The following is a 26019-nucleotide window of genomic DNA, read 5'->3' on the forward strand; positions in this document are numbered from 1 at the left end:
AAAAAGCTGGCCAGCAAGTACGTACTTGAATTATGTGAATTGAATCGTCGAGGGGAATGAGACTTATTGCCCATGTGGTAGCCATCGCAGTGGAAACCCGTCTTCAAAGATTGGAGATCCCATGAAAGAAGTTCAACGGGTAATAACGAAGCTCTGGGTGTAGGGATGTCAATTTCACCCGCATCCATCAAAACCCGATCCACCCGATCCTAAAAGATGGATGAAAACCCGATTTAAATGGATGATGGATGGATGACGGATGAAAGGGATGATGGATGATGGATGACGGATGGGTTGGATGAAGAAATTCCACCCGTAATCCACCCGCCATCCATCCATCACCCGATTTTATTATTTTTTATTTGATTTTTTTTACATATAACACATTATTAAGATATAAAATATTTAAATTTTCATATTTTTCTACTCTCAATATAAATATTTTGTGAACCTACCCACTAGAAAGTTAAACTAAAATAATTATCTAACTTTATTTTTGTAGAGAAAAAAAAAATCATCATTTTTTTTTAACTTGAAATATATAAATACACAACACCCGTTTATCACCCGATCCACCCGTTTCATCCATGGATGATGGATGGATGGATGACGGATGACGGACGAGTTGGATGAGATTTTAAAAGGACGGATGGATGACGGATGAGGCTTCACCCGACCCGAACCCGATCCATTGACATCCCTATATGGGTGGGCTAACTAAGGAGAGCACCATTTATTTGGCGGATATTTTATTTTGGTCCACGTTTCATTCCTATGGCGAAGTGTGATATTTGTGTTTTATGAGGTGCTCTCATTGATTTTGGTTGCGACGGTTTGAGGTTGAGCATTGACTCTTAATGAATCCGAAGGCATAATTTTTTGCGGGGTGGATGTCACACCTACCCTTGGAGGATTCACCTAGTGAGTGTTCGTAGTGTGGTCGCTACTATGGGACGTGGGCAACTCCCTAGAGGCACTCATGATACAAGATACCTGCGCATGGCCATTAACGCGCACCACTGATAGAACCTGATCGATTGCCCGTACCGTGTGTGTGGTGAGTCCAAACTTGATCTAAGGGACCTAGTTCAAAGTATTTATACTACTATGGTTCTTTCGAGTGCAAGCTCACTTACACTAAGTGTTGGTTCAAACCCGAAAGGTACCTACACCTATTACGCGGTATTGTATGCTCACTATTATTATTTTCATATAAAAAATTTATTTTATTTTTGGATTATTAAATCTTATTTATTTATTTTAAAAAAAAAGTTTTCAATTCTTATAACATGTGGGGATTGTTGGAAAATATTTAGTGATTTAAGAATTATATTATTTTATAAGCTTTATTATTTGACCAAGTAATTCATATTTAATTTAATAACTATTTTACTCCATATCTTGGTGAGTTATGAGGAGATTTATTCTTGGTCAATGTAATTTAAATGGGTGATTTATGGCCATTAAATTTGGTGAATAAATTGTTATTTTGCTAGCATAGCAGCCGTATTCATTATTTTGCTTGGTATATAATGCTAGATGGTGGAGCTTGGGATGGTGAATGTTTTTGAGCTAGAATCATATCATGTCACCTAAATTTATTTTATGTGTATGTGTAGTTTGTGCATGGGGATTAGAAACATGTTTGCTATTGTCATTATATTATCTACTTATTATAAATTATTTTTGTTACAAATAATTATATTATCTTTAAATTATTATTAAGCATCGAGCGGTCGTCGGTTTGAGGGCTCATCTTGCTGCCACCGAAGGAGTCCAACGGGTTGTCGTATCTTGGGAGAGGAACGCACTATTTGGCAATCAGTGCAGTGGAGGCGTTATCTCTCTTAGGAAAGCGTCTAGCGCGATTCGATCCAGGCTACATCTTTTCTTTCTACTCCTTTTATATTATTGTTACTTTATTTATTTTATTTATGTTTTTTTATTATTGTATATTGTTATAATATTATTTACGGTATTATATTGCTCCATTTTTTTCTAACAGGTAGCAGCGAAACAAATAACATGCCAGACGAAACCAAGTAATAGCATAGAAACAACTCCATTTGAGCCGCGAAAGAAAAATGAAAACGTTTATTTCAGAATGTTTTTGTAGTGAAGACATGTACAGGAGTAGAATGGCAATTGCATCTAAATACAGTATTGCAACTTCTGCAAGTGTTTTATATATTTCGCGTATAAATTTCAATATTATTCGGTCATGGAAATCTTGGTGATAAACAAGCAGTCCAAGTATCCAAACAACAAATTATGACAAAGAAATATCACTCAGATGACTAACATCATTCCATAATTTGATCAACCAACTGTCTCCTTCCGACAACTGAATTATGCCGACGGATGCATTCCGTACACCATCATATTTTCCCTCGGGTACAACTCGCTTGTACAGTGTTTCTATTACAGCTCCATGAGTAACTACTATAACTCGCTGTCCTGTTACAACACTCAATAAATAATATGCATCAGTCTCCTTCACTTGCAACTGACTCCAGATAACCTTTAGATACGCGATGTTATGGCTCATGAACATATGTGTCTTACCTCTATGCTTCTCACCAATTCTCTGCAATGAAGATGTGCATCTTCTATACAGCTCACGATGACTTTCACCTCCACCCTATAATAAGATAAAAGAAATTCCTTAAAAACCAAAAATACAAGAACATTATTCCGGCTTGTCAAAAACTCTATTTATGAGGAGGTGAATGTCAAACAAGAATACAAGATTAACTGCAGCAGCAGACTGCAAAACGAGAATAGGGTCAGTTAGTACACACCGGAATTTCTTGATCTAATCCATGACATCGTAAAGCATCATAAGCCTTAGGATTAAGCTTGGGTAAGTCTTGATAGACAAGTCCTTCAAGTTCCCCTATATGTCTTTCTCGTAGGTCTTGATCCGTAATAACCTGAGTTTGTACATCATAGAGTAACATAAGTTTATGCATTAGCTTTACCTGTATAGTGTATACACACACACACACACACTCTAAGGATGTCAACTTATTCCGTCACATTTATCATGGGTAAGAGTCAACGTAGCCAGAAGTCCCAAACGTAATCCATTGTTATCTCGTTTTTATCATTGAGTATTGCAAATTATTTTAGGTATTGGTATCAGAAGGAGATTCACCTCAAGCCCATGGCAGCTGGCTGAAATTGTCTCTGCTGTCTCAAGAGCCCTCTTTAGATCAGATGAATAAACAGCAATTATACCAGGCTCCCTTGACAAACGCTCAGCAACCTGTCCACAAAATTGTACACCCGTAACATTTTATGTCGTTATCAAGAGTCTAGACTAACGCGAATGATCATCTCTAAACATACCGCTTTTGCCTGTTGTTTCCCTGTCTCATTTAAATCAATGTCCGCTTGACCCTGGAACATGAACCACAAGTCATACCAGTTTAAGAAAAACAAGTCAGTAGAGCGATTCCACAACAAATGTAATTATCCAACTTTAATCCAAAGTGATCTAGTAAGAGGGCATTCCTAATGACCCAAACAAGTAATTATCCGACCTGAATGACCGTCTTTCAGTCTATACAAGCTATAGAACCGCAAAAAAAATATATAAGATGTGACAACTGACAAATGAACAGCTTGATCACTGACTTGCATTTTTCCAAGAGCATTCCATTCGGTCTCACCATGACGAACAATGATAATCTCGGTACAAGACTGATCAACTGTCTCAGCTCCTTGTACAACACAGTTGCCACTCGATTCCATCGAAACTTTTTTATACAAATCAACCCCGAAAAGAGAAGAAGAAAAAAGGATATAAGAACAGTTTTCTTGACGTTTCAGAGTAGAAATTTACAGCAAGCAGTAAAACAAAACTACGCAAATTTACCGAAAACATGGAACATGATGGCGAATTGGAAACTTACCAGAGAGAAACGAGATCAGGAGAAGATTAAAACAAAAAGATTGAAGAGAAGACTTTGTTAACTTAATGTGCTTGATGAATGCGCTATACTCTGATAAAGTACTTATAAATTATTGTTGGTCCTGATATAGGAATCTTATCATATTAAAATTGCTCTATCACCTGTCTTTCTTGGCATCTTCCTTGCTCAACTTTTTCTGTTTTTCAAAGTTTTAGATGTAATTCTTATAAGAAAACAATTTATGTCTTGTTTAACATAGGATTAATTATTCCTACATACCTCTCAAAACAAGGTTAAGAGAGAGAAAGCAGCAATAATCGCAATCCCCAATTTTTAATCGGAAAACCACCAACCACTGATCCCCTGCTCCGCCGTCTCCGTCCTCCACACTAGCCCCCCTTCTTCTCACCCTACCTACTCGCCGGAGATGGGTCACTCCCTTGTCCTGTCTCCGGCGAGTCGACATACCTCCTTTTTTCTCCCCCAAAAATCAACCGTTTTCCGTCGCGCTTCCCATCCACCCACCGTTCTTTCGTCGCCTTTTTGTTTCCGGGGTTGTGGCCGACTTCCGGTGGTGACCTGTTTTAAGGATTTTCTACCCCAGCTTCTCATCTCTTCTTTGATTGGGTTCTTCTGTTTGGTCCGACCGATTAGAGGCGCCTGTGTCCGTCTTGTCGACGGTTCTGTCTGCCTGTGCTTCATCTGTCGGGTTTTTTTCTCTTTCTTCCGACTGGCTTATGGTTGTTGTCGCTGCTCGATTCCTGGTTGGCATTTTCGTGGTTTTGGGTGGTGGCGGTGAAGTCTTTCGCCTCACCGGCCCGGGTTGGTTCACCTCTTGACGCTCCCGCAACCCGTACCTTGTCCTGTCGCCGTGGTGTTTATTATCAGACCAGGGGTGATCCCCCCATTCCCCCCACCCCTGGTTTGTTTCTTCTGTTTTTGCAGTTGTCCGTCGGTGTCGTTGAGTACAGCTCTTCCGGTATGGGCCTGATGCCGTGGTGTTTGTTATCAGGCCAGGGGTGATCCCCCCATTCCCCCCACCCCTGGGTTGATTCTTCTGCTTTTGCAGTTGTCAGTCGGTGTCGTTGAGTACAGCTCTGCCGGTATGGGCCTGATATGGTGATCCCCCCATTTCCCCCACCTATCAGTCCCATTTCCTCTCTCACTAGTGTCTTTTAGTGTTGTCCCTTCGATTACTTTGGTTGTTTGTAGGACGGTGGTCCTGGGAGGTATCGTTTGGTAAAACGGGTGTCTTGTTTGGTGCCTTTTTTGGGTCCTATTTCTGACCCTTTGTGCTGGTTGGGTGTTGCAGTGAATTCTTAGTCAGTTGGGGTTCAAGCCTTCGAGGCTTTTTGTTGTTGGGTAGTTTTGGTATTAGTGATTGTTGATGGTTGCCGGGTTCTATGTGGGTCCTCTGTGTGTGGTGTCGTGTCCTGACCCTTTCTTTTGCTTTTGGAGTGGCTGGGTGTAGTTGTTCTTGCTCTGTGTGTGGTGTCTTGGATGGTTGCTGGTGGTGGCTTTGTCGTGTTTCCCTTGTGGTTGATGGGGCCTTTTCTGTACGAGGTATGCCTGGTAGGGTGAAGTCGGGGTTGGCTATGTTGTTGGTTGGCCCGGATGCGGTGGTCTCAATCTTCTAGTTCTTCATGAAAGGGTTGGCTTGGAATTGTAGGGGCCTTAAGGATCCGCTCGCTCCTTCAATTCCTAAACTTAGAGCTATGTGTAGGTCTTTTAAAAATAATTTAGATTTTATCTTCCTTTCTGAAACGAAGTGTGATGTACAATCTGTTGATGTACACTTGCGCCCCATGGGTTTCCTTCAGTCGGTTGGTTGTGATGCCGAGGGTTTAAAGGGGGGTCTATGGGTTGGGTGGAAAAGCAGTTGTAAGTTAGAATGTGTCTATATTAGCTGTAACCTCATTATCCTTTTGGTTAATCAATGTAAAGGTAGTTTGTGGTACTTGTGTTGTGTTTATGGTGAACCTAATCATACTAAAAGAGGCGCTGTGTGGGAATCGTTTACTAATCTTCTTAATTCCCTTGACAAACCCTTCCTGCTTATTGGAGACTTCAACCAAGTGGAGTATTCTTCTGATAAGTTAGGGGGGGATAATTTGATTAGAGGGGCTGATTTATTCTCATACTGGAAGAATTCACATTGTCTGATGGATATCCCCTTTAAGGGTCCTAGGTTCACTTGGTGCAATAATAGGGAGAGCCCACATCGGATTTACGAAAGACTTGATAAGGGTTTTGCTTCCAATGATTGGCTTTCTATTTTCCCTAATACTTTCATCAAGCACTTACCTATCCAAATTTCGGATCATGCGCCTATAATCCTTGATACAAATATGGTTCTCTACACCAAGAAGAAAGTTTACAGACTTGAGGCTTGGTGTTTTGACTATGCTGAATGTAATAGTCTTGTTAAGGAAAGCTGGGAAAAAAATGATATGGATGATGATTCTCAGGTTCTTTTGTCCAAATTACGTCGTACCAATAATGCCTTCAGAGTTTGGGCTTGTAACAAAAAAGACGAGTGGGGATTAAAGTGGAGTGCATTTGATCAGGAACTTGAGTCCTATCTCATTGATATTGAGAATGGTGGTGTCGCTGATAATTATACTTTATGTCACAAAAAACTTATGGAATTCGCTACTGCTGCTGGCACTTATTGGCGACAACGTGCAAAACTGAAATGGAATTGTGAGGGAGACATGTGCACTAAATATTTTTTCAATTGGGTTAAAGGACGGTCTGGTGCTAATACTATCTTGGGTATTAAGAAGGAGTCTAATGAATGGACTTTTGATATGAAGGAGATTGGTGGCTTGTTTCTTAAACACTTTTCCACTATTTTTAAGTCTGAGGTTGAGCCCGAGCGCTTTGACAATTACATGTGTAATTATGGTTATCTTTTTGATAATCTCAAGCGTAAAGTAGGCTTTGAGGAGAGGGCCAAGTTGGGCCGTGTCTATTCGAGAAATGAAGTACGACAGACTATTTTCCAATTGGGTCCCCTAAAATCACCAGGTCCTGACGGTATACCGGCGGCCTTTTACCAGAGGTATTGGGCTATTGTTAAGAAGGATGTGATTAATGGGGCTCTCAATATTCTCAACTCGGGTGATGTGATTAAAGATTTTAATAAAACCTTTATTGTTCTCATTCCTAAAAATGATTGTCCGGAGAGAGTTGGAGATTTTCGGCCGATTAGTCTATGCAATGTTATTATGAAAGTTGTTACAAAATGCATTGCGAATAGATTAAAAGGGACTATGGATGATCTAGTGGGTCCATTCCAAAGTGCTTTCGTCCCAAATAGAAGTATTGCGGATAATATTGTCATTGCCCAAGAAACTCTTCATGTTATCAATCATAGGAATTATGGTAAGGAGGGTTTGATGGCGGTTAAGGCTGATATGAGTAAAGCTTATGATAGACTTAACTGGAACTTCATTAGAGGGGTGCTCTCCAGCTTAAACTTGTCGGGCTCTATGGTTCACCTTATTATGAGTACTATTGAAACTGTTACGTATGATATTCTGATTAATGGTACACCTATGGAAAAATTTGAACCTCGCTGTGGGATTAGGCAAGGTGATCCCTTATCTCCGTATATTTTCGCGCTTTGCACAGAAGTCCTTTCTCAAATGATTCTATACGCTCAGGATGGCACCTTCATTAAGGGTATCAAAATTTGCAAGAATGGACCGGAGATATCCCATTTATTATTTGCGGATGATTCTCTCTTCTTTATTCGCGGTGATTATGGGGACTTGGACTTTCTGATGAACATTATCGATGAATATTGTGTTGCCTCGGGGCAATGCATTAATAATGATAAGTCCTCTATTCTTTTCAGCCCGAATTGCTCACTGATGACGGTCAAGAAGTGCTTAGCTGAGTACAAATTTGTACCTAAGCATGACCTTGGCAATTATCTTGGCCTACCAACGAGTATTGGGTCTTCTAAAAGAGACCTATTTAAATTTCTTGTTGAAAAAACCAAGCGCAGGCTATCCTCTTGGAATAACATTCTTCTTTCTTCGGCTGGTAAATTGACCCTTATTCGTTCTGTTCTTTCTTCACTATCTCTTTTCTATCTATCGGTATTTCGCATACCGGTAAGTGTAACGTCAAAGCTTCAGTCTCTGATGGTGCATTTTTGGTGGAGTGGAACTAGAAATAATAAGTCTATTCATTGGTGTAGTAAAGACTTCCTTAGTAGGCCGGTGGGAGAAGGGGGTCTTGGTCTTCGCAATATTGGATGTTTTAACCAAGCCCTTCTTGCCAAGTCTGCTTGGAGAATTTTAAGTGTTCCAGGAAGCCTTATTAGCAAAGTTATTGGTCCCAAGCTTGGTTTGCAAAATGATCCTCTTTTTCAGAACCGATGGAAAGCTCCCCAAGCGTCGTCATGGGCTCTAAAAAGCTTAATCTGGGGCTCTGATCTTATTTACAACAATATTGCTTGGAAGATTGGCTCGTCCTCTCGTCTTAATGCCTGGACGAGTAGATGGATCGAGGGCTACAGTCTACGTGATCTCTGTGGGGATTTTATTGATGCTCCTTCTAATGCTACGTTCCTGGTTGGTGATCTTCATGATAATCATAGGAGATGGGATTTCTCCTCTTTTGGCTTCGACCCAGGTGAGGGAGTTAAAAAGAAAATCCTCGCAACTTACATTCCCTGTCAACCTTCTGATGACTCATTCTACTGGAAATTGTCCAAACATGGCGATTTCTCTGTCAAGTCTGGATATTATGCTGCTGCTAAGGGCTTATCTATTGGTTCTAACTCGGCTACTGATCGCTCTAGAATGTCTGCAACTATTGTTGCTTTCTGCAAATCAAAGCTATGGAAATTGCCTATTTCTATGAAACTAAGGGTGTTTTTATGGAAATTTATGGTTAATGCCCTTCCCGTTGGCTCTGAATTTCTTAAACGAAATATGCATTGGCGCTCTACGTGTTCCCTTTGTGAAAGCTCTTCCCCCTGTGTGGAATCTATCTCTCATCTTTTCAGAGATTGTAGCTTTGCAAAGGCTCTCTGGTTTGGCTGCCCTTTAGGTCTAAGACTCACTATTGGGGTGGATATTGATGTTAGGGATTGGGTCATAAACTGGGTTACTTACTTTCTAAAAGGGCCTGATCCTAACTCTCTCCTTTTTCCCTTTCTTGCTACCCTCTGGAGAATTTGGTGTTGCAGGAATGAGATGCTCTTCCAGAATCGCTGCCCTTGGCCTATGAGTGTTCTCACTACTATTCTGGCTGATATTCAGTGTATGAATGAGGTTGTGTGTAGCAAGAACGCTTGCCTTTTTCAAGCACCTCTCGTGGATTTCTCTCCTGATTTTGCTTTAGCAAAGAGGATTAGAAATTCCTTTCCTTTTTGGATTGTAGGTGGGCCTGCTTGTGGGAATGTTTGCACTATCAAGTGTGATGCTGCTTGGAGAGAGGATAGAAGTTCTGGCATGGGGTGGTGCTTGTTGGATGGTAATGGAACCTTAAGGACTACTGCTCATGCTCGCATGTTTGCTTCATCTGCCCTGCATGCCGAAGGACATGCTGCTATCATGGCGCTAAAATGGGCCTTGGATGAAGGCTATCTCCATATTAGACTTGTTACAGATTGTCTTATTTTAGTTATGCAGGTTGCCAAAGCGGAGAAGGCGATTGCGTCTATGTTTGCATTATCCAGGATCTTAAGTCTCCGCATCTCGTTTCCACTGTTGTTCTCTTAGTTATTGTCCTAGGGGAGTGAATAGGATAGCTCATAATCTTGCCCAAAAGGCTCTTGTGTAAGCTATGCTATGTATTGAAGTCAAAAAAAAAAAAAAAAAAAAATTATTCCTACATTTTTGGTTTTGAGTAAAAGAAAGTCAAAATGAATTTGATGCTAGCGAGATTTCATCTATATTAGCTTTTGTGACTCTAAAAACTAAGCAAGTTAAAATCTGCACGATTTAAAACCCCCTACTTGATCATTGACGAGAGCTTTTGAGTCAGGCAGTAGTTATTGTTATTAAATTGTCAATCTATAGTTTCCCAAATTTTTCTTTTGTTCCGTTTTATCTTGATAAATTTTCACTTTAGTCTTACAAGTAGCCAACATTCGAAAACTTGATCAGTGCTTCATGTAAATTTAGCGAAAGGGAACTAACTTAACTGATAAAGTAATGAAGGTAGAAGCCATGACACATCTATGTCAAAATCGTGTCTTTATATTTTACCAAACAAAACACGGTGAATTTAAAATATTAAAGCTGCCCGATTTTTGTACAAATTTCAACCAGAAATAATAGGGTTCCTAAAACAGATTCTTAGTAAAAGTACTTTCAAGACCCTCCATCCATATCTGGGATAAGATTATCAAACTATTACGAAGTAGTAGTATTTAAGGTAATCAAGCTTCATCCTAGAATCAAAATTTTAGTAGTTTCGAGCACAACATGCTGGCCGGAGACACCAAATGATACAATAATACTCCGTAAATAACACCATTGAACCGCTAAAGAAAAACAACTTTGATTTCAGAATGATTTTGTTGTCAAGAGGTACAAAAGGCGTAGGTTGGCCATTGCATCTAATCAGAGCACAGCTTCTACAAGTGTTCTGTAATTTTCTCAACTATACAAAATTCAATATTATCGGAATGCATCTATAACGTTCAGTTCTAACGAAAGTATTCCCGCCAAAAACCTGAAATATACAGTTTGTATACCAGATGAATTACATCCAATTCTAAGGTGCATAATGCAATACTGCTACCTTTTTTAGTCGAAATATTGTAGAGAAAACACCTTATTGTTCATTTCTGAAAATAAATTGTGCCGTTCTTTTGAAAGGCCTGGTATCAGTCACCAGAATCCTGCATTCAAGAATTACACACATTATATCTCTGTATTAAAAGACGATGAAATATTGAACACCTAAAATGGGGCTAGGCTGCACGCCTGCACTCACAAAGGTTGAAAGAGAGCCCAAATTCTCAAATGAGACGTCTCGAAGTAAAATTATCATGAGACTGACTATATTTAGATAAGTTAATTGATGTTTTGGTGAGTTAACCAGTATATGAGGGAGACTGACCGTGATATTAATAATGAGCGTATCTGGTACATAATCTAAAGAGTGAAATGAAACAAGGCTAAGTGAGTGACAGAAACAAACAATATACCATGTTTACTTGAACATTCTTGTGTATGCCTTCTTCTCCCGAGTGTGACGATCAGCAATCTGAGATTTATTAAGAATCAGCTTCAGCTCAAGGCAACCTCATTAGCTCACTAACTAGGGGACTCAGGATATTCGCCTTACCTTTTTCTTTGTCGCAGCAAGTTCTCTCTTTATGGTACCTAAAACCAAAAAAGTGCGCACCATTTTAAATTCACAAATAATTGTGTAAAGGGTTTACAGGAGCATTCTTGTAAAACCATGAGTTATTTACTCAAATAGCCCGACCAAGGCAGTTAATAGAAAGTTTTTTGGGAAAATTAAGAAAATAGAAGTATTCTAACCATCATTCGGTTCTAATTCCAAAGCCTTCTCGAAACATTCAGCAGCAGCGTCTATATCTAAGAGAGCGTTATATGCCTGCATTGCAACATGTAGTGAAATGTGTTGTTCCGTCAACATTTAGCTGTACTGTATAGGGTACCCATACCCAATTCTGAGTAACAAAGTTATAATATGAGGTCAAGCTTATGAATCGACAACAAGGTAGTTCCTCCATTTTTATTATTCATCCTTCAAAGGGCACAAATATTAAAGAAATAAAATACTGTGGCGGAAAATGCAAGTTGAGAAAAGATGTGGAATTGTGGAGTAAGAAATCATGATGGTCAGAAATAACTGACAGAAGAGAAACCTAATGTAAAAGGTTTACCATGGACAAACTCTCTAAAGGAAAGCAAGAAGTGTAAAAATGGATGGAGGAAGTAATAAATACGGAGTATCAGTTTGGCGACTGATCTGGAAATCAGTCTTATGCCTTAGCAACCTATTCTCGGCTTGTGCATCACAAATCCGGCCAATATCACCTCAAAATGAGGTTTCAGAAAGTGAAAACCTTAAGAATTTGGTCTTGATTAGGTGTCAGCCTAGATTTAAAAGCCATTTCAGCAAGGTCCACAGAGACGATAAACTTGAACTGAAAACTAGAAAACATCCTAAAAGGACCACAAACTTAAGCTGGGATAGAAATAACTGACCTGACCCCTTCGGAAGTGAGACTTCACATTCTCTTCATCATCACGAAGAGCCAAGTCTGTGTCCCACAAAGCCCCCTCTATATCTCCCATCTTCAATTTACATGCCTAAATACAAAACCACCAAGAACATATAACTCTAGGATAATCAACAAACACGAAACCACCTCAAGAACTGAATACGTGCCTCACATGTGAAGATTGCAGCAAGTAACAGTTTGATTTCGTATAAGATGATAATTTAATTAAGTCACTAAGAAGGTATTATTAAATCAAACCAGACCCAGTATAGAAAATGCCCTTGGTATTTAGTTTCCAGGTCACCGATGGTAGCAATGATTTCGTATAACATGACAACTTAATCAAAATATAGAATGAATCGAGTCTCTAAACCACTACTTTCCAGTGAAATTAAACGAAGCAATACAAAATGTCTTTGGTAGTTAGTTTCCAGGTCTCCATGGGTCACATTTCAGTATAAATTTTAATTGTACTTGCAATCCTTAAGGAATTATGTGATGTGGTTATAATCTTACCGCAACGTTTGTATACAGCTGACACCTCATTTTCCTCAAAGTTGCGCTCTTTTCTGTTTATGTGACGACCACAACAACCAAAGTCAGGCAACAAAACTTCACAAGAAAAAGAGTGATACAATGAAAGTGATAATCAGAAAACGCACCTCCATCCAATGAGTCCATATCCCAGCAAATATCTAAGTACCGCATAGCTTTGAGATATTTTCGCATAGCCATTTTATAATCTTGTTTCTGCATTTAATAAAACAAGATTTTCAGAAATATACAGGTAGTTCTCAGAAACAGGCCTGGTTTTCCATGTCCTCTCCTCTTAAATAGGTGAAGAGATAGTGTCTGACATGAAAGATAGCCATATGCCCATATATTCAACACAAAAGCTTACTACGTATGACACAAGGATTTGGATTGATCCCACATGTGACACACCCTCATCATGAAACATTTGTCTATGCAACCTGAAATAGATACCTTGAATGTCTCATTTCCGAAATCCTTAATGCATTTTACAGCATTAACCCACCAAGAGAAGTCATCTGTTTTGGCATCAAGGTCAGAAGGCCAATCAGGGTAAGTGTCCCCATCTTTGAAATAGTTGATTATCCCATAATCTTCCCCCTCGCGTATTTCTCCACAATCCTCAATAACGATATCAAGAACAGGATGACCTTCAAGGTCAATATCAACATGCTCAATGGAACGAACCACTCCCAAGCCTTTAATTACTCTCCCAAACACAACATTTTTACCATTGAGGTGATGAGCTTGAGTGGTCGTAATGAAGAATTGAGATCCATTCGTGTTGGGGCCAAAATTGACCATGGACAGCATGCCTTTCCTCTCATGCTTCAGTTCGAAATTTTCATCATCAAATTTTGCGCCATAGATGGACTCTCCAGCACTTTTACCTCCAGAAGATATATCTCCACCTTGAACAAGAGCCCCTTTAACAATGCGGTGAAAACGTAGACCCTGCCAATAGAGTTTTCAAAGTGAAAAGTGAAATACAAACAAAGAGGGTAGAAGACCAAGACGTTTAAAGTCCGCAAATCAACCTAAAAATCAACACCATATATGATATAACAAAATTATCTCAGTGCCTTGCACATGGATTTACTCTTTCAACCACTTCAAAGCGTCATTTTGCTTTATTGCATCCAGTGGCGGATTTTGGGGGAGCTAGCAGGGCGCTTGCTGAACAAGGAAAAATGCGAAAGTTTTAGTTCAAATTTTTGGAATTTTTTCGAGTTTGGCTTATGGCATTACTTATTCACCCCCGCTCAACTTTTTCACCCCCTCTAATCGTTAATCCTGGCTCCGCCACTTATTGCATCATACCGAACAAAAGAAAAGTAAATAATTGGCTCCATCAATACCGTGTTCTAACTACACCTCATTGTGTAGCTCTCATCCACTAAAAGTCTATAGCATATACCATTATTCCTACACAGTTCCTGTACAAAGCTGTAACTTTTACAAGCTAGAAAAGATTGCAAACCACCGCCTTATACTATTAACATCAATGTTATATTAACCAAAAGTCTTAGACCTCATAATTCCACCACTAGACATAACCAAGTTGAAAGCTTTCCACCCTCTAATCAAAATCATTAGTGCTACAACAACTAGATCAAACCATTTCAACTATATACTCCATCCGTCCCGGTCAATACTCATCATTGACATTCCCCTCATAAATTTCAAACTACGATAACTATTGACTGGGACACAGGAACTAACTCACAATACTCAATAGCCATATTCTCCTCCACATTAACATTATATCCTACAAAACTACCCACAAATTGCAGAAATTATAAAACAAAAATTCAACCTCATTCACCTATAAAGTTGCAAACTTTAATCCTACCCATAACACAACCAATTAGTCTTGCTGAAGACGGGTCGGCGTAAGTAACGGGTAATGCCACTCATAAAACGAATAGGGGGACAAGGTGGGGGCACCTCCATGTGCTTCCCTCTCTCCTCTATTTGGGTCATTTGTGAGAGAAAATAGTATCCGTCACTCCAAAGTGACGGATACGTGCCGTCACAAATGAGATTTTGTGTAACACAAAAGCCAATGACAGAACATAAAGTTGTAAACTTTAAATTTAAGCTTAAGACCGATACATCATTCGTCTTAAACAAACATTCGTGTTAAATCAAAACCCAACTATTACATTGACAAAACTAAATCAAACCCACATTATATCTTCAACAAATTAGTATAAAACATAAATTAATAAAAAAAAACAATCCAAATATCATGCATTATACATACACGCACCTTGTAATGAAGAGGAATGCCAGAAATGTCAGAAATGCCCTTCTCACCAGTGCAAAGAGCCCTGAAATTTTCAGCAGTTTTAGGGACAACATTGTTATATAACTCAACAACTATCCTACCTTCAAGCTCTCCTCCAATGCTTATGTCCATGTAACATTTTTTATTGGCCTCCATTGTTATTTGTTGAACAAATTATTGTATGATAAACCCTAATAAAGCTTTATTAATATTTATTGTAATAAATTTTGAAAGTACAAATTCACCTTTTTCTTTTTTTGTTTTGTTTTGTTTTGTTTTTACGGAGTACTTCGTATTAAAGCTGTGGGATGGAGGGTCAAAGAACAAGAAAGGTGCAAAGGACGATTGCTCTGCTAGACTGCTACTTCTCGTATTTAATTTCTGGAAGGGGTTGTTTTTAATTTGTCTTTATCATAGTAAGTGCTGTTTAGTGTAAGAGTATTAAATAGAAGGGGTCTCTTGTACAATTGTAGGACCCTCTTTACTTTTTGTTTATTATTACTTCGTATATCTTAGAAGACAGTGTGTCTAGGCGTCTAGCCATAGATTAGAGAAGTTGTTATGGATCCTCCCCCTTTTTCAAAAAGAAATGGAGGTCCATTATTTCTTAATGGTTCAGATTAAATTTAAGTTCGATCGGATGATTATAGAGAAATAAAAAATTAAATGAATGAGACTTGAATATATAATATAGAAATATTTTGTGAGAGAAAATTGAGAGAAAAGAAATTGAGAAGATTCATATTGATTGGTAGGAAGGTTTTGCTATATATCTCCCCTTTGTTTTTTCATAAATTTCTCATTTTACATTTTTACCCTTTCTTTTATTTTGCGGATTCAGATAACATTAATTTTCGCATATATATTAGGGTTTTTAATAACTACATGGCCGATTTGACCTTGGTCGGGTCATATAAACCACATGACCCTGCATAGGCCCAGTCGTGTAAACCACATGACCCGACCTAGGTCAAGTCGTGTGTTTCACACGACTAAATCAGGTAAATTTTTTTTAAAAAACTTTTTTTTTTGCTCATTGCATTCGTCTCATCGAGATAAGCGACTTGAGAAAAAAATTTCATCGAAAATGGACATCCGTATGGCCATTTTAAGATTTTCCGTTCTTAATTGTCATTTTTTTTGTCCTAATTTAAATCGTTATTATTTATCATTCATGCTATCAATCATCGTCAAATGAGGTTGTTGGAGGAAAGTACTTATTTTTAGGACCGTCAAAACGAATTAAATTAGTCATTTTAAAAATTGTCTCCGAAACTCATTTACGATAAAATCATACTCCCTTCGGCTTGCTGTTTCTTCCCATTTCATTATAATACTCCTCACATATATTAGAGAAATGGGAAGAAAATTAAAAGCCAGAGGGAGTATTCAATTATAATATAAACCGTCGCCGAAAATCAAGTACGACAATAAGTTATTAAAAAAACTTTCACCGAATCCCAATTACAATAAAATGATAAATAGTTATTATAAAAACTGTCTCTAAAACATAATAAAACCATAATTAATTTTTGCAAAAGTTATTTTAGATGGACAAGGATAAAATAGGAATAAATTAAATATTAGGGGGGCGTAACAAGTAAAACAGGTGGCGCGGTATAGCAATTCTGTACATAAATTCTCGGTTGTAAATAATTTGTTTACGGGCCCTGCTAAAGATCGTCGACAATTTTACTAATTATCGTCGACATTTAATGTAAATTTCCATGTTTACCCTCCATAACATAACTCCATTTCCGTCTCACTAAAACACAACTCAATTTCCGTCTCACTAAAACACAACTCAATTTCCGTCTCAGTAAAACACAAATCAATTTCCGTCTCACTAAAATCTCTCCAAAAAAAGACGCTTTCTCAAAAAAAAAAAAAAAAAAAAGCGGGATTTGTAATTAACAAGATGAACGAGAACGATTTTAACAACGATTTCAACAATGAAGCTAGTAAAGAGGTGAGTTTACGATTTAGTTTTGTCTCAAATTTATGTTTTATTATCGATTGATTCCCAAATTAGGATAGATGCCTTGATTCTAGACGGAATTAGGATAAATTTGTTGAAGGAATTAGTTGAAAATGGATTCGAAAAAAAAATGGGGAATGGGCTGGACGAAGAAATTTTTCGTCCAAACCCAGGCCTGGACGAAAAATTCCTTCGTCCAGTATAGGCCTTGGACGAAATTTTTCGTCCAAGTCTGGGCTTGACGAAAAATTCCTTCGTCAAGGCCCATCATCGGACGAAGGAATTTTTCGTCAGGACCCGAACAGACGAAAAATTTCTTCGTCCAAGGCCCATTTCGTATTTTTTTTTGTTTCCGTCTTATATTTTTATTTTTATTTTTTCCGACTCGTTTTGTATAAAATAATTAAAATAATTAATTACCGTCTTGTTTTTTTCTGTAATTTTTAGTTTTCGTACGTTATATTATATTTTTTTTATTTTAATTCTTTCCGACTCGTTTTGTATAAAATAATTAAAATAATAAATTACCGTCTTATTTTTTCCGTATTTTTTAGTTTTCGTACGTTGTATTATATTTTTTTTATTTTAATTCTTTCCGACTCGTTTTGTATAAAATAATTAAAATAATTAATTGTCGTCTTATTTTTTCCGTATTTTTTAGTTTTCGTACGTTGTATTATATTTTTTTTATTTTTTATTCTTTCGGACTCGTTTTGTATAAAATAATTAATTATTATTAACTAATTTATCGAAATGCGTGCGCAGGTGAATAATGACGGCGACAGTATTGATTACTCAAATCATTTTACGACCACCATAATTTTTTCGTCAACTATGGAAGCGTTTAATTGGGCATTTGAGATCGGACTTAGACTCGGGTTTGGTATAAAAAGAGCAAGCAACAAGAGAGTTGGTCGTCATACGAATTTAAAACAAGATTATTTTGTTTGTCGGATGGGTGGAAGAGGTCCCGTAAATAATGATGCCGATGCTTTAATGGGGTTAACACGGTTACGGCGTGGTGCAAATGTAAATTTCAAATGAAAGCTGTTGAAATACAGGAGAATAAGTGGAAGTTTGTCATGATATCCGGGTTTCATAATCATGCTTTAACGTTGTATTGTGACGGCGATAGATACTTTGCAAAGTTTGATGAAGAGGAGTTGACTTATATCGACGCCCAAGTTAAAGCTCACGTAAGACCGGCTATTATTAGTGCGGGTTTGCATCAGCGGAATCCGGAAAAGTCAAGACCTAATCGGCGAGAAATCTACAATCGTTCTCAGAAAGTAAGGGCCGAGGAAAGAGATGGGAGAAACCCTAAGACAATGAGATGTTAGCACTTGCGGTTCAGCATAAGTACGTTCATTATTGGGTCACTGATCAGGAGAACGAGGAGCTAACCCACGTGTTCATGGCTCATCCAGAAGCCGTTAAGATGTTTCGATCATACTATTATGTGGTCCTAATCGATTCCACGTACAAGACAAACTTATACCGTCTTCCGCTTTTTGAGATGGTTGGAGTCACACCCGTTGGGAAGAGCTTTGTGATCGTGTATGCTCTTGTGACGCATGAGTCCGAGGATGGATATCATTGGGTCTTACAGAAACTGAAGGCCCTTCTCAATGATGTCGTTCAACCTAATGTTATTGTTACTGATTGCGAGCAAGGGTTGTTGAACGCGATTCCCACTGTTTTTCCGGATTCGGCTCACTTGCTATGTCTTTGGCATATATATGCTAACGTGGAGACGAGAGCACTTCATATCATGGGTCGGGATAGTTGGGCTAAGTTCATAACTTGTAACTTGTTTAAAGCGGTTGTCGAGGCGGAGTCCCAAGATGAATTTGATGTGGCGTGGGCCAATTTGGCAAGGCAATGGGCGGGAGTGGCAGCTTATATTGAGAGTCAATGGTTCCCGCACGTGGAGAAATGGGCCAAGTACAGAACGAACAAGATAACTCATTTTGAGAACACTTCTACATCCCGGGTTGAGTCGGCTCATGCGAATTTGAAGAAATGGTTGAATAGCGCGAAACTGGCCATTGATGGCATCTGGATCCGTATTCATTCTTTGATGGAAACGCAACATGTTGAGATCCGACACTCGTTGGAGTTATCTAGATCGAGACGGTTGACGGGGATTCATCGATTATTCTCCAGACTTTCTTATAAAATCTCAAAGAATGCCATCATTGAATTGCGTGGAGAATTAGAAAGAGGCGCCAAGATGACGGAAGATGCCTTGATGATCGATTGCGGTTGTGTAAAGACTACTACACTTGGTTTGTTATGTGCTTGTTCACTTCATCGCATTGCTAGAAACGGATCTCGAGTCCCTCTTGATGTGTTACATGTATTTTGGAGGAAGTTGGAGCACGCTGGTTCGGAGGCAATGCCGGCTTGTGATGATGATCGACTCGGGGAGTTATTCGATGAAATTCGTAATGCAGATCCGAGTATGAGGTCATCCATGTTCGATGCCCTTTATGTAACACCCCCATATTCAGAGGAGCCTTAACTAGGCCTTCCTTAGCATATAAGGGCGTTACCATCTCGGTTGCCCGAGGAAAGCAGTCACCAAACGTCAATAAAAGAACTATTAAGTTATATTACAAGTGATTCAAACCAAAATACAATACAAGGTACAACTCAAAGACTACTCGCTATGACCGTCATATCTCGTGAAGACTCATCCCTGCCCGGACTCCAGCTATCCACGACATCAACACCTGCTAAGACCGACTGCTCACCATAAGGGATCACGGCAGACACATAACAAACAAACAACCACACAAGGTCAGTACTGAGATAAGACAAGACAACGACAACTACAGTCCACAATACAAACGCCATTACCAACTCCAACCACAGACACCACAACCCAATCAACTCTGTCACTGACTGTCCACTGGACCAGCCCTGCCAGTGGGGGACCGCAGCCGTTCCCACCTAAGCCCCGCTCATCACACGAGCGATGACCCTGTCCCATTAATGTGCACATCCCCTTCCGTGGCGGGTTCCACGAAGGGCGAAACTAGGGCGTGAAGTCACTCCCGCAAGTGACCCCACTCGCCCGAGAGAACGCATCTCGAGAACCACCACCAAGTAATCACAATCACAAACACATTACAATCAATTACTCGTCAAACAATCAGAATACTAACATAACGACCGACACACTAGACTGTCTACAGAAACTGAGTAGGCGAACCTACCTTTAAGCGACCGCAACCAATCCATGCCGACAGATAACACATCCAGCAACCAAGCAACGCCTATTACCATCATGCAAATATCTATTACTAACAATCAAACCCTAACTATAGAGACAAGGACACGGATGATGATTGTGACATACCTATAGGGAGAGACAAGGCAAAAGACCGCTACCCGACTCAAGAGACGCTCTTCTAAGGCACAAGGATCTTCACAAAGGCTTCCATGGAGGTTTTGAGGTGAAGGGAAGGGAAAGAGGCGACTGAAGGATAGGAGGAAAGTGGCGGAAGTGATTTGCGGATTTAACAAAACGCGATATAAAACCCTCGCTGAAAACCAGGCACTCGATCGAGTACCCAACCTACTCGATCGAGTGGCCCCCTACTCGATCGAGTACCCTAGCTACTCGATCGAGTAGCCTCTACTCTAACGAGTACCACTCTTAAAACGCACCCCACGATGGTTTTGGCACACTTCCCTAAGGTTACTCCCGCTCCCAAGGACAGTCAACGCTGGTCAAAGGATCCCTAAAAGGGCGGGTATTACAGTCTTCCCCCCTTAAAAAGAACTTCGTCCCCGAAGTTCAACTCACCTCTCCCGCTCATGGCACGGAACCAACCCAATCTCACCAATCTTCCCGATCAGGTCATCACCCCTCGTAAACACCATTCCCCCCCATGTTATCATCATCACCGTCCACAAATAAACCTATCGACTCTTGTCACTATCATGCAAACTTTATCACAGTCAACCGTTATTTTATATACACCTAAAACATCCGACGCCCGTGCGAATCGCCGCTCACGAACTTCCAACATACACTAATTACTGTCCAACCATCCATCTAGAACATGTCTCACATCAACTTTCATGTGGTACAACTAATGCCACCATGTTACCTGGCAACATGATTCAGATACAATCACACTCACTTTAAAGAACCAAAGAAAATAAGTCGTTACAATTCAACAACAAAATTTTTTTTTTTTTAACACATGACACCCACCCGCCTTATAAACAACCACCAACAATATTATAAACAAGCAAAACACTATTCGAAAACAACCTTTTTATTTCGCGACATTACTCTTCCCCTCTAAAAAGGAACTTCGTCCCCGAAGTTCATCACCCAAATATCAACACGTATTACTTATTATGGGCATCAAAACATGAAAGAAAACCACATTATTATGGACATTACTCACTAATTGTACCCTCGTTAAATCAAAATCATACACACGCCACCGGAATAACTAGTCACCGATGATAACATATATATTAATATGGTATGCACAAATGTACGAGAAGCTACAACTCCGATAAATAGATCGTAAAGAGGCGTATACAAAATAAAAGTAACACGAAATTATTACCGCCTTACTAATTGTGACAAATACGCTTATAAAACTTCAATCATGACTTGTAACATATGAAATTAACGGTTCAAAGGTGTTACTACGTACTCACAACCACTTTAAACATTAAACTCGTAATTATAAAACAATTGAACATTTTTAATTTTCAAAAACCTCCTGTAACAGTGCTACTCGATCGAGTAGGTAGCGGTACTCGATCGAGTGCCATGCTGTCGATCGAGTGTCTAGGCTACTCGATCGAGTGGCCTACAGGTCAGAAACTTTTCCCTCGCCTCATCCTGTAGCTACTCGATAGAGTACGGGGTACTCTGTCGAGTACCTACAGGCCAATTCTTCATAAAACCTGTCACGAGTTAACACCCATGCGCATACTTGTCATATAAAATCGAGTCGGGACGACTCCCCGACTTCCAATATCCTGCAATCAGTTAGAACATCAAATTCGGCCTTATGGCCAATCATACAGATCCAACTAAGTCTCAAAACAAAAGGAAACAACTACCAAAGTCTAACAACAATATCACCATCTAACATCAACTACTATCAACAAATATAAGAACGAGGAGTATCACTCCTCCTGCTGCTGCTGCTCCAACATCACCTCATCATCACCACCACCCGAAGTACCAGCTCCTGATGTCCCAATCCCCGCATCCACTCCTGCTCCTGCTCCTCCTGCTCCCGGGCTGCGTGCCACTGGAGTCAAGCCGCCGTAAGGGAAGGAGTGAGGTGTCCCCCCACGTCGACTGCTCCACCCCGTAGGAATGGAATACCCCCGAGTAGTCCCCAACTCCACTCCACCAAACTGGATGCGGTCCCTCTGTACCTATCCCTTGAGCGTACGCCATCTCGTGCATGTTCCGGAGTGTCAAGGTAGATGACACTCTCTCCGCAAGGTGGCGGATCGCGTCTCGGGGTGTCGAGGTAAGGGTAGTACGGGAAAGGCTGGCCGCTGCTGGCCGCTGCGGTGCCTCCGGCCGTGGCCTAGTCCCCGAGGCCCTCTCCCTCACTCGACGGGGTCCCCTCACCACTCTGGGTCTCTCCACCCTCCGGACTTCCGCATTCTCGCCCTTCGTCGGCTCGGCATCTCCGGAGGATGGTGCCATCAATGAGATAGGTCTGCAGCTGGCGGGGTGTATCCTCCTCCTCCTCCTCCTCCTCCTCCTCATCGTCCACATCCACAGTCACCACTGCCGGCTCTAAGGGCTCTGTGGCTGGGAGGTGCTCAGGAGCTGGAATCTTCATCCAACTCATGCCATACACTCTCCATGCTAGGCTACCGTCAGCCAAGGTTCTCAACCATTTCAGGTCGAGATAGTATTCACGATCCATGGTAGGCACAGGGGTAACTAGAGGCACGTATGCCGAAGAGGCCTCAAAAGAGGTTAGCTTTTCAGCTAACCGAGTGGCAATAGCACCACAGCTCAAGTATCGAGAAGGAGAAGAAGCCATCAAGGCAAGAGCAGCACAAACTATGGAAGGAGCATTGAAGACCACTTTCTTGGTCCGCTCCGGGTTCAGGTACGACATCAGAAGTAAGACCTCATGGTTGTTCAACTTACTGATATCCTTTCTATCATAGAGAAGGTTTGAAAGAGAACGGAGGAAGATTCTCAAGGTGATGTGCTGAACGTCATTAATTAGCATATTGCTCGAGGTGGGAGCTTGCTTCCCAGTCAAGCAAGGCATTAGGCGGCAGACGCCGCACTCAGCTGGAATGTCGGTGATGGAGTCCTTGGGAGGCTTGGCCAACCCAAGGTGAGAGGCAAACAAATCCATGGTCAACAGAAAACTGGTATTCATCAATCTAAACTCAACAGTCTGACCCGCTAGGTCATAGTTAAAGGAACTCATGAATTCTAGGGTAAGGAAGGGGTAAGTGTGCTTCCTCAGCCTATACAAACCAGTAAAACCCAAGGTCTCGAATATATGACGGACATCCGTCTCTATTTCCAACTCTTCTAGCACACCGGTGTCTATACACTTTGTGGGTCTCATCTTGCGTTTTTGTAAAGTTACAAAACGCTCTCTTTGCTTAAAGTCAACAAAAACAACAGAAGGGTACTCAGAAACTGCGGGTACTACCGGTCCACTAGCCTCCCCCCTCTCAAGTGGATCAACCCTTCCCCGTTTACTCTGACGGGTTCCAAGGTTTAGTCTCGGCATCTGCTTTAGACATATGTTCAAACAATTTATATAAACATGCAAGCATATACTTCATGTAATTTGGGTTCTATATACTTAGTAAGTTTACTAATTCATCAACCAGTTCCATATTTGAAGCACATAAATCATGTCACCAAACTTAGTTGCTCAGCTAGGTACACACCAATTTTCCAACCATTCTCAGCATGTGAAGCACATATTTCACGTTGTTACTTTGAGTATGAAAATAAGTATACATGTTCATTAGCAGTTTCTACGATTTCAACACACAAGTTCATATTATTACTACTCATAAGGCATAGTGGTGAAAGTAATTATCATGATGGCCGCATATGTTCAGCGAATTTGAATACCCTATCATGCTTCTAAGGGTTGTTCTAGTACATTGCTAATTACATGTTACTAATTCAAGAGAATGAATAATTTATGACAAATTTATATCACCCTTCACTATTATGTAAAACAACTCAATCAAAATTTTCAGACGGTCTTTACAGCTGTGAAAATTGTGGCCTGTATTCATCAATCATTGTTTCTATTATCATATTGAAGTTCAATTCATGCTTATATTGTCAATTACAACATAAACTTTCTAATTCTAAGTCACGAATTTCTCATAAGGCACTTTTAAGACGGAGTTTTAAGGCAACTTTTCAAGGGTAAAATCATCAAAATCTATCCTTCAACATGATATAATCAATACTTAAGGTTCAATTCTACCATCTAACCATTATAAAACAACCAAAAATCGATTTCAATTTGGAAACCCTAGAAATTTCGATTCCAACTATGTAAGTTTCTAATCTAATCTACAGCAATTAGTCACCAACAAGCACGAATAGGAGGCATGTGAATCATATTCCAACCATCAAAACAACAACTTACTCATGTGAATCGAAATTTTCAGTTTGTTTCACTATTTTATCACATTCAAAGTAACAAATCACATAAATTAAGAAGGATAACATACCTTGATTGATTAGTAAAGTAAAGAAACGAATTAAACAAGGAAAATCGACCCCAAGAATCACTACCAACCCGATGGAAAGAGAGGATTTGAGAGGAGAAGTAAGGAATTGAGAGTGTTTAAGTGTGGGTGTGTCGAAAAATAGAGAAATAAGAAGAAGAAATAGAAAGATGGAGGGTTTTAAGAAAACCCGTAGGAATTACTGCACAAGTAACCTACTCGATCGAGTGCCTGGGGTACTCGATCGAGTACCACCCTACTCGATCGAGTAGGAGCTAAATCGTCGAGTATCTGCAGGAATTTTCCCACATTCCGACGTTATAGCCTCCTAACTAGATCGAGTGAGGTCTACTTGGTCTAATACGCACTTGCACTCGGTCAAGTATAATTAAGTGCTCGATCATACGTACGAAATAACTTGAAGATTCCTGCAAAAACAACATCGCGTGTCGATTCCAGCTAAGTTGGGAATTCGGCACTCATTATCAAGTTCATTCACGTATTACTATTATTACCAAAATCTACCATATTGTCAAACAAATGGAGTTTATTCCACTTACACTACACTCATTACTCTACTCGGTTTACCTGCTACCGAATCTTCCAGAGACATAACCACATCGTCGTATTACATTTAAGTTTACTTTATATGTATTACTACCAAATTGAAACATTTAAATTAATATTAGTTCATTCTTTCACGTATTACATAAATGCATACTTTTCAAACGAATTAATCTACCATGTTTCACATTCTATCATAATCAATTTATCTTACTTAAATCAAATATTACGCAGCGGAAAAGTTTCAACTAAATAACAAAGCATATACACCTTACCATATACCATGGTTCGGATTATTACTCGTCTATACTATAATTATCATTATAATCATCGCGGTAGGATCTATAATCTCACTTACAACTCCCGTCATCATAAATTCTATGGCAACTACCCACGTGTTCACTATTCATATTACACATTCGATTTCACACTTTCATGCATCTCCATGACGAGAAATTTCGTCACGCATCACATAGCTATCATATAGGCTCACTAATCATTCAAAGAACTCCATAACTTCGTCAACAATTACCATATTCGATCCAAGCATTACTATCACACCGCTATTAATTCTAACAAAACTTAACCGGAGGTACTCCGGCACAATTAACATACATAGCACACATAGACACACGGACTCCACATTCCCATCCCATGTGACTGGCTTAAGCGTCATGGGGCCAAGATTTTGAAATGAGGGCGCCTAATCACCCAAAATCTAGCATCGCCCAGGGCTCCCATTACACATACACCAGGTTCATTTTATTAGACTCGCTAC

At 39.7% G+C, this 26019-nt stretch overlaps 2 protein-coding genes across 2 annotated transcripts; both read right to left on the reverse strand.

Moving 5' to 3' along the window:
• Positions 1-2076: 2076 nt before the first annotated feature.
• Positions 2077-4040, reverse strand: LOC141623213 (phosphoglycerate mutase-like protein 4). The gene is made up of 7 exons (XM_074439292.1): positions 3918-4040; positions 3640-3761; positions 3352-3402; positions 3158-3268; positions 2802-2933; positions 2566-2641; positions 2077-2457 (listed from the first exon to the last, which is right to left on the reverse strand). Exons 2-7 carry the CDS (start codon positions 3754-3756, stop codon positions 2270-2272), a joined length of 675 nt encoding a protein of 224 aa, XP_074295393.1. The 5' UTR covers positions 3757-3761; positions 3918-4040; the 3' UTR covers positions 2077-2269.
• A 6386-nt stretch (positions 4041-10426) lies between these two features.
• LOC141623214 (peptidyl-prolyl cis-trans isomerase CYP40-like) lies at positions 10427-15386 on the reverse strand. The gene is made up of 9 exons (XM_074439293.1): positions 14951-15386; positions 13132-13632; positions 12807-12894; positions 12661-12713; positions 12128-12232; positions 11435-11510; positions 11235-11272; positions 11095-11153; positions 10427-10785 (listed from the first exon to the last, which is right to left on the reverse strand). Exons 1-8 carry the CDS (start codon positions 15122-15124, stop codon positions 11100-11102), a joined length of 1089 nt encoding a protein of 362 aa, XP_074295394.1. The 5' UTR covers positions 15125-15386; the 3' UTR covers positions 10427-10785; positions 11095-11099.
• Between the last annotated feature and the right edge of the window lie 10633 nt (positions 15387-26019).

Source organism: Silene latifolia, chromosome X (genome assembly GCF_048544455.1).
Source record: "Silene latifolia isolate original U9 population chromosome X, ASM4854445v1, whole genome shotgun sequence".
NCBI classification, from domain to species: domain Eukaryota; kingdom Viridiplantae; phylum Streptophyta; class Magnoliopsida; order Caryophyllales; family Caryophyllaceae; genus Silene; species Silene latifolia.